General features: G+C 35.8%; 1 protein-coding gene across 1 annotated transcript in view; it reads left to right on the top strand.

Moving 5' to 3' along the window:
• Positions 1–1,415: 1,415 nt before the first annotated feature.
• Positions 1,416–13,266, top strand: part of DYRK1A (dual specificity tyrosine phosphorylation regulated kinase 1A) — a 58,684-nt gene continuing 46,833 nt past the window's right edge. Inside the window, exon 1 of the mRNA XM_026850601.1 lies at positions 1,416–1,534. Coding sequence (XP_026706402.1) covers positions 1,525–1,534 — 10 coding nt within the window. The 5' untranslated portion in view covers positions 1,416–1,524. The remainder of the gene's footprint in view (positions 1,535–13,266) is intronic.

Below are 13,266 nucleotides of genomic sequence, written 5' to 3'. Positions count from 1 at the left end.
TTAGCACATGTACCAGACTGAATCTTTTATCCAAATTGAAGCAATTTAGCCATGAGAATGCCTAGTTTGTAGGGTCTTGTGTAGCCTTAGGCAGTACTCATCAGCCTTGACAAGTTCATGACTACTGTGGATGTGGCAGTGACATTCTAGGTCTCTGGAACTTCAGCAGTAAAAAACTAAGGCTGTTGTTTCAAGATGCGGCATGGGCAGTTTTTGTTTGCCTCCTCCATCTTTTGGAGGCAGAACAGCAAGAATTCACCTGCTTGTAAAATAACAGACCTGCTGAAACATGTGACCCCTACATGTATCAAAAAAGTAATTCTTCCTTACACCCCTTTTTGGTTTTGTGTGTCTATGAATGCATGTCACATTTCCATGGCACAAGGAAGAAGCCAGTGTGGTGACAGAAAAACTAACTTGGGTTAGGGTATATACAGTGTTTAAACAGTCACTGCTGATGAAATGGAGTGAACTGCAACACTGTCTGCTCAAATTGCAGTATCTAAGTGCATTTTAGGCTAGACACGCTTTCTCGGAGTTATGTATATCAGGAGGTGTTTAAATAGTAATAATTAAGACCCTACAATTTGATCTGTTAGGTAATTTGCAGAGATTCTTTAAAATTCTCAGTAATTTGGAAGAGGTTTTGATATCTTTGTAGGTTGTAGACTACCAATGATATTTAGTTGGAGAACAGTGAAAAGCAAATACTTGAAAAATACTTTGACCAGGGGTTGGTTAATTGTTGGGTGTTATGTTTGGGAGCTTGGTGGTTTCCTTGCATGTTTTTGGTTTGGTTTGGGTTTTTTTATACTCCCACTGTTCTTTTTAACTTCTATTAATTATTTCTTCCTAGAAACTCATATCTTTGTATCTTTTTATCTTGCAGACAGTTAATTTTTCTGAGCATATTTTAATTTGGTATAAAGTGAGCCTAATTCAATTTCATGTGAAAAGAGGAAAAAATGGACTTGTGCATGTATGGATTTATGTGCACTTGCAGCTCTATAGTTTGTTGATTTAGTAAAATCCCACATAAGTGCTGTTGTGTTTTATAGATATTGTCCTGAGTTTATGTAAAAATCCACATATTTATTTGCAAAGATGAATAACTATCAGTAATTTCACTTTTGCAGGTTTGAGAAGAGCTTTTTTTTCAGAACTGTTCAATGGCTAATTGAAATTTAAGTTAATCTCTGAAATTTGGACACTTAGATAAATTTTTCTAACAATAGATATCAGTGGAAGATAGTCTTTGTAATGTCTCTTTCTACTTTTATTGTTGGAAAATTTCATTTTCTGTTGGAACTTCCTTGATTTAGCTCTGTGATTATACCTGAGAGCCAGGGTTGAACTAAGCGCAATGTGGATCTAATGGAATGGAGGCTTAAATGTTTTTTAGGTATCTCATTACTTTGTATTTACATTTACTTCTCTTTTTTTCTTCGTTTGCAGTGTTGCTTGCTGCTGGACTCCCCCGTCCCCCACACCCCCGCAGGATGATATGAGACTTGAAAGAAGACGATGCATACAGGTGATTTTATTTTCAAGGGCTTTAGAAGGGAAAACATTTGATGGTTTTGGTCTACTTTTTGTTTCTATTCCATTCTCTGTACCCCCAAAATGATGATGTTCCAACCTTAGTAGAATATTTAAGAACCTGCAGAATACTGAAATTTTTCTTTGCCCTTTGAAACTCTTCTGCAGCTGTCCAGGAAGAAAATGGTTTCCCTGAATGGAAATACTGTTTCCAAATTTTGTGCAAAAAAAGGGTTTGCTTTTAAACATGGTGATTAACTGTACTGCTTTTAGTCTTGTCTCGTTATTGCCCTCTTTTAATGCCCTCCACATGCCAACAGATGTATGTTACTTATTTAGTGACACACTATTTCTATCATTCGTTAACTTTCTTTTCAAGAAATGTTATGGATCCATCTGCAGATCATAGCAAATTAATAGCTTATAAGAGTTCACTATGCCTTATCAGATGCTTATGTCCAGTTACTGTAGGGTTTCTCAGGAACTGAGGATGGGATCTTTGAACATCTTTTAAAGTCACTAGCTGTTCTTAAAATTGATGTTTTAGGAAGTTCTTCCATTTTTTGCTAATCAAAATAGTTTACGTGCCAAATGTATTTGCAGATTAAATTGCTTATTTTTAGTGATACTGTTCTGCTGGAAATATGGTTAATATTTTGACATGAAAAATGATCAGCAGAAGTAGAATAAAGTTCAGGTTGTACAGGAGGATTGGTAGTTTCTTATACCAAATGCCCTTATTTAAGCAATGAACAGTGCTGTGATTTAGATTTTGAGGCGTAGAACAGTGAAGTACACAAGACAGATCTTTTCTTTTGCTTCTTCAGCTTTAAAGCCCATGAATCCTTGGGGCTACAAAAAAAGCTAGATAGATTTACGTATGCATGCAGATCATCTCCTGATTGACAGTTTTCAGTTGCATCAGCTGTTCATGCATAAACAGCTTTAGAGGGTATATTTACATGGAGCGTGTTGGATTAAGACCAAGATGCTGTAAGTGGATATTTCATTCTGTGAAAACTAAACATTCGTTCATTTCAGTTGAACTTCTGTAAGTTGTATGTTGATAGCTCAACTGTGTCTAAAGAATTCTAAAATTGGGTGGGGCAAAGAAGGAGGGGAAAGAAAAAATATTCTGAAGGGATATTTCAGATATTTTATATATGTAAATCTAGAGGTATAGCATTTAATGTCTCGAAATTGAATCTTTCAAGGTTTTGTTGGATTTTGTCAGCTGTTTAGTAGGCAGTCATTGCAGTTGATAGAATCGTAGGTGATTTGCTTGTTGCCCTGTAGATTGAAATACAGCCTAATTTAAATATTGAGAAAATGGTTTGAAAGCTTTAAAAGTATTTGGTCCACAACTGAAAGGAGAGATGTTATTATGAAATCATACTTTACGTACCTTACACTTTGAGAGAATTAAATTTCATACTGTAATACATTAATCTGATTTAAAGCTTTAAACTTAAGCACTTTCAATTTTGGCCAGGATTTCTGATGATGGGGAACTTGTAGAATTACGAGTTTAAAGAACAGAAATGTATACAAGATTTTGAATTTTAAGTAATTCTATCTTCTAAAGCCCAAATTCTTTATTTAGAAGTCCCATGATAAAATACAGTGTGAAAAAAATGTGCACATTGCTAAAGAATTTCAGGCTTCTGACATGTCATATAAGTTGTAAGTTAGACAAGTAAGATTCATTTGCAGTTTTCCGTTTATTAGAAGAGCCAATATTAGTATGCTGAGGTTCTGAGAATAAACATGATTTGCATGCCTTAAAATGAAAAAATGTACTGTAATTATTTTGTAATGCAGTAACAGCAAGAGTCATATGACGACTCTGATGATATCTTTCTCAAGTTCAAAGTAGCTGGTGAAAGCTCAGGCTAGAAATTGAAAGGTTTTGTGGTTATTGAGGATGGTTCTGTTGCATTTCCAACAAGGCTTGGCTTCTGAGGGTGACTGATCAGAGATGCCTGGTAATGTCTAAGCTACCTTTGACTAAAGCATGAAAACTTCCATAGGATCAATAAATTCTTTATTATAATGAGCATTATTTCATTTCACTGGAAACTGACCTACTCTAAAACCCTAAAATTAACCACAGCATAACTGGGGGAAACAATCCTCTTGAGGAAGAGGATTTTTTCACTTTTTCTATCTTGGAATACTTGCATTTTAGATCACCACTTAAGCTGAAAACACAGGAATGTATTAAGGTCCACTGTGAGGAGAAAAAAAAAAAAAAAAGTGAAAATGTGAAGAAATTATGATAGTGAATCTTATTTTGTAATTTGACTAACCAGGAAGATAGATTTGCAGCATGTCTGACTTCTCTTTTTGCCCTGTTCTTAGCACCTATGATATGTAGGAGACACAGAGAAAGGCATTTTAAGACACTGTTTGGACAACTGAAAGATTTTCAATAATTGCTTTTTGTCCGTCTTGTTAACTTGTAGATTTTGTACGATCTATACTGCTTTTCTATGCAAAAAGCAAAGCTGGGGTTTCATTCAGCTCATTGTAGGAAAGGCTAAATTTATATTTCAGACATGCTTGTGCATTACAAATGAATGTTGTGATAACAAAGCTTTGCCTAAAATGTAGTTTCTGATAAAAAAATATTTTCATAATGTGAATTTTTCTTTTTTACTTCTTTGTACTTTGAAAGTCAGTCTCTCCAGGACATTTTGTGGAAAAAAAGGATCCTTAAGTGCCAATGTTATTACTGCCATTATGGTTGTAGTTAGTATGCTGATAATCATACTAGCAAGTGTTTACTTTTTATGGTGTAATCAAATTTGGGATTGTGCTGTGTATTTACAAACAAGGATTCATCTCATGTTTAAAAGTTCATGTTCGCAAAGTGATTGCTACACCTCGTCCTGCACCTGTTAAGCAGAGTATGACTGTGTGGTTGGTTGTTAGTTTTCCCCCTCCTCTTTGTGGAGGCTACTTTATAAAAATGGATTGAATTTATAGCAGAGAACTTTCTAATTTTTTACTAGTTGGATGCAGAAAATATATAACTAAAAATAATTAGTTGTCAGATCTTTTAGCTTTTGAAGAGCTTAAATCTTCTTGTCTTTTCTTAACCTTTGTAAGAAAAGTGCTCATATCTTAGTTGAGATTATAAAGGACCAGTATAGATCTGCTAAACCAAAAGTACAAGTTCCAGAAGGATCCATTCCTTAACACCATATACTGATCCTCTCAGAGGAGATTAACTGGTAACAGTTATTGTTGAAGTATGGTTCTTGAAAGCAGAAGGGAAGGAATACGAGTCTGCATGTTCTGAACTGCTTTTAGATGATGATGCACTTTATATTAAAACACAACAGCTAGCTCTTCCTGATTTAGAAGGCCATTGAACAACATTGCTTGGGACATTTCTGCATACTAAGGGCAGCATGGAAACAGGGTAACTGTTATCAGTTATATCTTAAATAGACATACACAATATATGAATATTACATATTTTTGTCAAATTCTTATACCTGTATAAACTGATCCAGAGGTCTGATCATATAAAATCATTAAAAAGAAGATTAGGGTGGTTATTTTATCTTCAGTTGTGCAGTAGAATTTATCATGCATTAACTTTATTTTTTTAACACATTCACATTTTCATGAGTAAATTTGAATGTAGAAGACAGATGAAAATAATAGTTATATCAAATTCTTATCTTCATCATCATGAAAATACACTGAATGTACCAGAGATGTTGAGAACAAGCAAGTGATATAAAATGTGAAAATTTTATATCTGTTTGATAAAACACTGGAAGTGATCATGTTGCTCTTAACTTTAAAAAATATTGTTCATGTTTTGAAAAGGGTGAAAAGAAGCCACTCCAATACTACTCAAAAAGAATAGTGCAAGAACAATGAAATAGTAAATACTTGCATGGATACTTGGCTTTTGTAGTTGATTTTTTTCCCCATCTGCATTGCTTATTAAAATGTAACAAGTGCAGGGTAAAGACTTCTGGGAAGTTCTTGGATTGGGTTGAGTTTATAGTCTTGCAAGTGTTCAAGTGTTAGTTTTATGTAAGAGTAGTATGAAAATTTAGAATTGCGCCATGTCTCTCACATGTCATATTTGTAATATTTTAGCTGCTGATTTCATTGAGCCTGTTGCTATTTTGAAGAATGTTTTTATATGTCAGTAGTAAAAAAACAAACCAAAAAACCCCCACTGTTACTCTTTAGTCAGAAAAAACTTGTGTCCAATACTACTGTTCTGCATTTTGAAGTTCATCTGTTTTGCCTTATATCAGATCTGCTGATATGCATTTGAACTACTTTTTTCAGAGTTACTTCTCAGTTTTACCAGTGAATTCCAGAGGCTTACTGGAGCATCACCTTTTTATCACTTACTTGTATCTTCTTGTGGAAATGATGACTACTATCTATGGTTCCACTTAAGTAATTGCATACCTGGAGTGTCTTTTGTGAGATGTATGTTGTTGGCATAAAACCAGAACTGTGTTGTAAAGGAGCAAACGTTTGGCCTGTGTGCTCATTCTATACCAGAACCAGTGTGGGCTGGTTCCGGTTTTGTTTCTGGTTGGTGCCTTTCATTCCAATTAGGCTGGTTTTGTCCATCAGTAGCTTGTTCACTTATTTGACTGTATCATTTCAGGCAGTTTTTATTGGATACTCAGGTCTTGGCTGGGCAGATAAACAGAAGGTTAACATAAACAGAAGATACCAAGAAAATAATGTAAGAGACAGGGTTGCTCATTAGTAGAGGAAGTTTTAAATACAGATAGCTAATGAGCACTTTGCATGAATAGGAATGCTTTTAGGGTTAACCACTATTTTACATAGATAACTCCCTTTGCAGGAGTTGTTCGTGCTGTCTTTCTGCCTGTTAGTTTTTTGTCAGCAGTTGTGAGAAAGCAGTCAGGAATGAGTTGAACACAGTTGCTTACTGAAGGGCAACAGTTATCATAATGAAAGTGGAAGTTCTGCTTTTCAGAAATAGAGTCATTGACCTCAATGAATGATAACCTTGAAGTCAAGAGACTAGATTAATGCTCTAGTTTCTGTATTTGAGATCAGAAATGTGAAAACCTGGACAGCTAAAGTTAGATTCATGCATCCATATTTAAAAAGAAGCTGCCTATTTAAAGGGGATTTTTTTTTCCCCCTACTCCAAAATTGCTTAGTACATGTGATTGTGAAGATTTAAGTTTTTAGCCTCAGTCCTCATTGAAAAGGAAACAAATGACAAAAATCCAGTTCCAGGGTTTTGGCATGTAAGTATAGCCTGGTGGAGAATGTTACTTTTCTTATTTGGGAACAGACTGAAGCATCTCAAACAGATCTTTAGAGGCCTCTGGTTTTGTTTAATTTGCTTCCTCTTAAGAGAGAGCAGCTCTCTTCAGAGATATGTGTGAATTCCCGTAGAAAGCCCTGCTAGTAGTTGTATAGGATTTTTTCATGTCTGGAAGTTTTATATGTGTTTTGCAGCAAAAGTAATTGAAATACTCTTTCTTAGGCTGTTCATAAGAGTGCTTGGTGGAGCTCACAGGGGCATTGGGTGGCAATAGTCAGTAGCAGCATGTTTCTTGAGGAGGGCAGGGGTGGTGCAGAGCTCCAGCCACTGCAGCTTAATCTCCCTCTCCTGTGTTGGTGGTCAGCTCAGGGGACCATTGAGATAGGAGATTCAGCACTTTAACAGCTGTATAATGCTTGAAATAAAAGTATCTTAAAGATATACATCTATAGTTTTAACATTTTTAAAGAGTAATTTCTATTAATTTTGTACCCTGATTTATGTGGTCCTCTTTTAAAAACATTTTTTTAGGTAATTTTCAACAAAGTATTAAGCGATGATATTTCTTTTTAATAAACAGTAGAGCTCTAGCAGCTACATTTCAAGGCTGAAATTTGTTACCTATTTCTAAGAGCAAAGACTCACTTAGACTTGAGAAAAATTTGAATTTGAACAAAAAATTCAATTTCAGATTAAGAATTACAGTCTTAACTATTATAAAAAAAATATACATTTCCAGAATTACTGCTCAGTCAACTGAGAATGCCCAAGGTCTACAATGAATGTAACACTACAAATATAGAGTCTATCTTACCGTCCTTAAAGTCATCAAATGAGCAGCTGTAATGAAAAAGCCCCTGTGGTGTCAGTCTGTGAATGAAAAGTAAAGGTTCTCTTGGGTAACACAGTAATAGGATGGCTAGACTGCAGTTAAGAGCTGCTAATATAGTCTCGCATTGTGCTATATAATGTTGACTTACTGGCTCAGGTGTTTGCTAGTATGAGTGTTCTGTCTTATGCTTCATACTGCATAGCAGACAGCTGGTTTTGTTCTGTTTTGTGTGCTTTTTGGGAGCAAACTGCATTCATAGAGTGATAGTTTTCCTGGCTTGGGAGGCTTCTGAGTGAAGTTAGGAGTGGGGATGGACTTTGAAGTGAATCTTAGCCTTATGCTTCTTGGGGGAAGGCCAGTGCTTTATATCTAGAGGAAGCTTCTTCCCTTGAACTCAGCAATGGGCAACACTAGTTCAGGAGCTTGCCCTTCTCAGCTTTTTAAGAATCGTATCTCAAGTTTTGCATTCCCAAAGAACATCTTAGGGTGCAAATCTTCCATTGCACACAGCAGTAGCTTGATTTGGATTTGCTATTTGTAGAGACGGAATACCCTAAATTCATCATTTTTGACCAGCCCTAGCACTAAACAAACTTAATAGTGGCTTAACTTAAAACATGCCCCACTTTAGTTCCTTACCATATTCTGTTTTATAAATCATTCAGTCGGATGTAAATGTCCTCTTCCCTCCATCCGTGAACAGTTCTATTCTTTTGGGGTTAGGTTTTAAAGTACAGAGAGTCCATAGGATGGCTCTCTTAACAGGCAGTCCTGAGTACCTGATAGTTCTTGGTAGGAATTCTGTTATCAGGTAGGGGGTGTGCAAGAACTATGCAAATATTGTTCATAAATCTTGCTGGAATTGGACACTAACTTCTTAAAAACTGTTATTTCTCTGTTTCTAGTCAGCCTGCTGTTTCCCATTCAGTTCAATTCATCCCTCAATACATGTTTTTTAATATGTTTATATTAAATGCTATTCCAGACAGTGGTGACTACACATTCTGTTATCTTGATGCCTAACTGGTATGCCAAGCTGGTATATTACCAGTTTGTCAAAGCAACATACAGTATGCTCAGACCTGATGATGGAGGTTTTTGCCTATTATATGGAGGGGAGTAGGTGTTCCTCTCACCAGATTTTACAATGGCTTCCTTGTCTTAATATGCTATCAGCTATCCATGCTTATTAACTTGGATATTTCTGTAAGACAGTTTAAGAATATACTTGTCAGCCATTTTATGTCACTAGATGCAGTTCAGACATAATTTAAGTGGGTCTAGTTAAAACCTTCTGTACTAAGGAATATAATTAAGCTTGGAAAATACCGTAAAACTGAGAATGTTTACAGTTTTCAGATTTTCATTTCGACACTATTCTCAAAAGAATAAGCTGTTATGGACAATGATTAGATTAGAGCAAGAAACAATAATTTGTTTTTATGAGTGGTGGTGAGACATCAAATTTGCAGTTTTGACCTTTCAAGTTATCCTGGCAACAGTGGGTAATATGCAGCACGGCATTTATTGATCAACCAAAGCGATATTCTGAAGGCTTGTTTCTGAGGCCTAGCACTTCACTGATACTCACATCTAACTCTTGTTGACAGTTTTCTGAGTTAAGTATCTAAATATCTTTGAAGATCTAGATTTGAGTATATTGCAGATGGAGACAGCTGTTGAACACATTTGCTATAAAGGTGGAACAGGTGGCAGCAGTTTTGTTCCAGACATAGAAGAGAGATTTGTTCTTGATTTCCTCCTCCCCCAAGGAAATCTGTTAGTGCCAGCGTTTTCTAACCTAATTGGTTATTAAGGGTCCTTTGCCTGTATCCTCAGTTTGTTAGAGTATTAAGTTCTACTTGTACTTGTTAGTTATGGTTCTTCTAACTGGTTTCTCTTTTGCATACTCCTGACTTGTATTTCATTGTCTTACTGAATCCACTTTTTGTGTGAACAGAGAATCCAAACCTAAAGTTTGGTATACCACCCAACACTGTTACCTCATCTCGCAGTGTCTTTACTAACATCACAGAGAATTTTAATATTTGTGTATCTTGCGTATTTGAGGTCAGTATCTTGGAGTGAACTTGCTGCTTGTTTGTACTACCTCTGAAATATAATGTAGAAGGATCAATAGATGTGCTCTGCCAGGAAATGAAGTAGGAGGATCGTGTTTGCAAAGGTGGGTGAAGTTGATGTCATTCTTACCTGGTTTGTGGACACAAGCAATGTTTTTCCTGGTTATGTAGGCAGTAAGGCAATTGAATAGAGAAGAAACATTGTAATACTGTGATTATAGCCTGCAGTTCCTCGGGGCTGTCTTACTATTCCAGAGGAATAAATAATTATTTCTGGCAATACATGAAGATCCCCGTACATACTACAGTGATTATAGAAGTCAAGAAGTGGGATGAATACAACAACATTTTGATGGATTTGTTTTTTAATGCTAGCTTATCTGTAGTAGGACTTTCACCCATCTTCATGCTCCTCCAAGGTCACTGAATATGCCTAGATAGCTTGAACTGAGACTTAAAGTTTTTGTATGTTAGTAAAATGATATATGATTCATCTGTTGTATTGAGCTCTGACTTGCTAGTAATGTCTCTGAGAAGTAGATCAGATCCTTCTATGTGTTGGATTGAACATAAAACTGTTGATATCTTTATATAGATATCATGGAATATTGTCTTACATGTATTAGATCACCTTATTAACAAATATTTCTAAAACCCCAAACAAAACCAAACCAATAATGTTTACCAAGCTTTGTACCTTCCAGTAATACAGAGGCTTTGTGCTAGCTTGGATTGAAAGGCTGGGTTTGCCCTTTGAAATATTTCACTTACTAAAGTTTATCAAAATACCCGTGAAAAGCAATGGATGTCCATCATACTTTCACTTACAAGTTTTTTTTTTAAGTAGTGTTCCTTATTTTTATGTTAAGATGATGCTTTAAGTGGGCTATGTGGGCTCCTTAAAGACTGTAAAAAAAGCAGTAATCTATTAATTGATTTGTTCTTGTTTCTGAAGTTAAACATTTCTAAAACTGTTTTTCATATCTCTGGAGTTTGCACCAAAATTCAGTTTTTCAAAATTGGCATGTTAAGATGTTGAAGGAAAATTTTGATTCTAGCATTAAGATGGTAAGTAAATAAGAGAAAAAATATAAGGTAGTCTGTATACTTCAATTTAGACTAGTGTTTGAAGATCTTTGCATGTATATATTTTGTTCTTGGTGATCTTCAGTATCGACTAACTGTTCCTGTCCTTCGATCTCACTGTGTAGTTTCCTGATTGGAGCATTAGCTTCTTTTAAACAAAGCACCTCTCAAAGAAACAGATTCACCAGGCCAGAATCTTCAAGCAAGCAGTGCAGTTTTTTAGATGATAGCTTTTGACATGTCTTCCCTCCTCTTTCTTTGTACCCCAGTATTTTACAAAAAATGCATTCGCAATTGAACCCTTTCTATTTTGCCATTTTCACTATTTGGAAGGAGATTTTCTCAAGATAGGTAGAAGACCCCATTAGTGAAGTATGCCAAAAGAGAGCTGCAAGAGCAGATGTAGTCAAAAGAGATTTAAGAATAAAATTTCACAAAGGCCCGCTTCTCTGTTAGTAAATTGAATGTTCCCAGACACTGAAGCCGATCACATGGAACAGCACACATCTGTGCTAGTTAACTGTCCTAGCCTGTAAAACTGGGTGGCTGCCTGAAAGCTGCCTATTGGGAAGGATTCCTGGAACATGCTGACTGCCACACATTCCCAGGAGTTACTGGGGAAGAGTGCTAGTTGGAACTGATGCTATGAATGCTCTAACATTTTACGGACACAGTGGATCATAGTTCTGTGTTTAGGAACTTTCCTTGGCCCAGCTGACTCTGTTCGTGTAGATGTATACAGCTGCTAGTTCTGTGTTTACTGAACTGTTAAGTTTGCTGTTGTCTACTAGTCCTTAAAGGAGGATTGGTAGAATCCTTTTTCCTTTCCCTTTGACCTTACTGTTGTTGCGGAAGACGACTCTGTTTTTCTTCCTGGTCAAAACAAAGCAAACACATTCATTTTACCTCTTGTTATGTATACATAATACGTAAATATCTATATGTATGTAACTCTTTTTCCCTGACCTGGAGCTTCAGGAATATTCTTTGCTTCCTTCTCACTTCCAAAGCCCGAGAGAATTTTGTGATGTTTTTCCGTAGGATTTCTTCAAAAGTTCTATTTTCTTCCATCTTCTGACAAATTGTATCTGTAAAGTCATTCTGGACCTCTGTCTTAGGCTGAGTTTATGGACTTTATGGGTCTTCATGAATTCTCTTCTGAAGAAAAGACATTTCCCCCAGAAAGAGACTGTTTCACACTCATATCAATTGGTCAATTTTCAAGTGAGGATTCTGCAACTTCAGTTTAGAATGTTGTATTCAGCTTTGTATTCCTACAGAGATAGTGGTAGCAAAAGGCCCCAGGCAACAACTGTTTGAATCTTGAGAAAGGCAGAAAGTAGTTGTTGTGTTTTTTGTTTGTTTGGTGTTTTCTTCTATGTCTGGAGGCATGTGGAGCTCCAGGGGAAGGCAAGAAGCAGAACTTCATTTTTTCTTGGGAGAAATCCAGACTCTACAGGCTGCCATCCAAAAGCAAAAATTCTGACACTCTGTTCAGAAAAAGTGCCACCAAAACGTAGCTAGCTGAATATTCCACTTTTTCAATAGAAGACAGTTTCCTTAAATAGAATTTGTGAGCTAACTTCGTCTAGAGCAACGTTAAAACCACTGCCAGATCTATAGTGACGTCTTTTTACTTGAAGTCTTTCACTCTGGCTACAGGTATTCAACTCAGATGCATGTAAACACTCAATGTATATGTATTAATGTATATTAGGACAGCTGAGGAGTAATTTGTGTCCAGTAACTCCATTTTCTATAGCCTATATAATATGAATGAAAAATCTAATTTGCTATTTTTTTGAGGAAGGAATTGGTAGAGAAAAGAATGGAATTCTTGCTTTGCAGAAATACACTTGCTCATGATTTACAGCTTGGTTCTAGTTTAAGAGTATTTTAATACAGTATTTTATTGTTTTACTTTGTATCATACCTTTTTTGCAAAGATCTGATTTTATTAACAGTACCGTTTTGCCATCAAAAATCCACATTATCCTCGATAACAGATTAGAGTATCTTCATCTTTCCAAGAAGCTGCAGTAAACCATTAGGAAGATGCTTAATCTCCCTCTTATCTAAGCCTTTTGATCAATTTAGAGAAAAGTGAATTGGTGTCTTATGAGCAAGTCTATGTAGCAGGCTACTTAAAGTGATTTGGTCACCTTTCAAGATTAGCTTCATGGTTATTTATCTAATGAATGAGCTGAATTTCATCAAAGACCAGGTAATTAGATAGGTATTGCACATTTTGGATTAATGGGACCTCTGACAGAGGTCTGTCTTTCTTTTCTGTCTTTCCTTATTCAAAGATACGAACTGTCTGCAAGAGTTTTGAAGATAAGAAATGCCTTAGAAAGTTATTAGCAGTGTCTGTATAAGATGCTCCATGAAGAAGCATCAATATGTTCATTTTTGAAGAGTCAGGGAGTGTCTTTTCT

This window comes from Athene cunicularia, assembly GCF_003259725.1.
Source record: "Athene cunicularia isolate RWA chromosome 1 unlocalized genomic scaffold, athCun1 chr1_part1, whole genome shotgun sequence".
NCBI lineage: Eukaryota > Metazoa > Chordata > Aves > Strigiformes > Strigidae > Athene > Athene cunicularia.
This window is presented reverse-complemented; position numbering and strand designations above follow the sequence as displayed.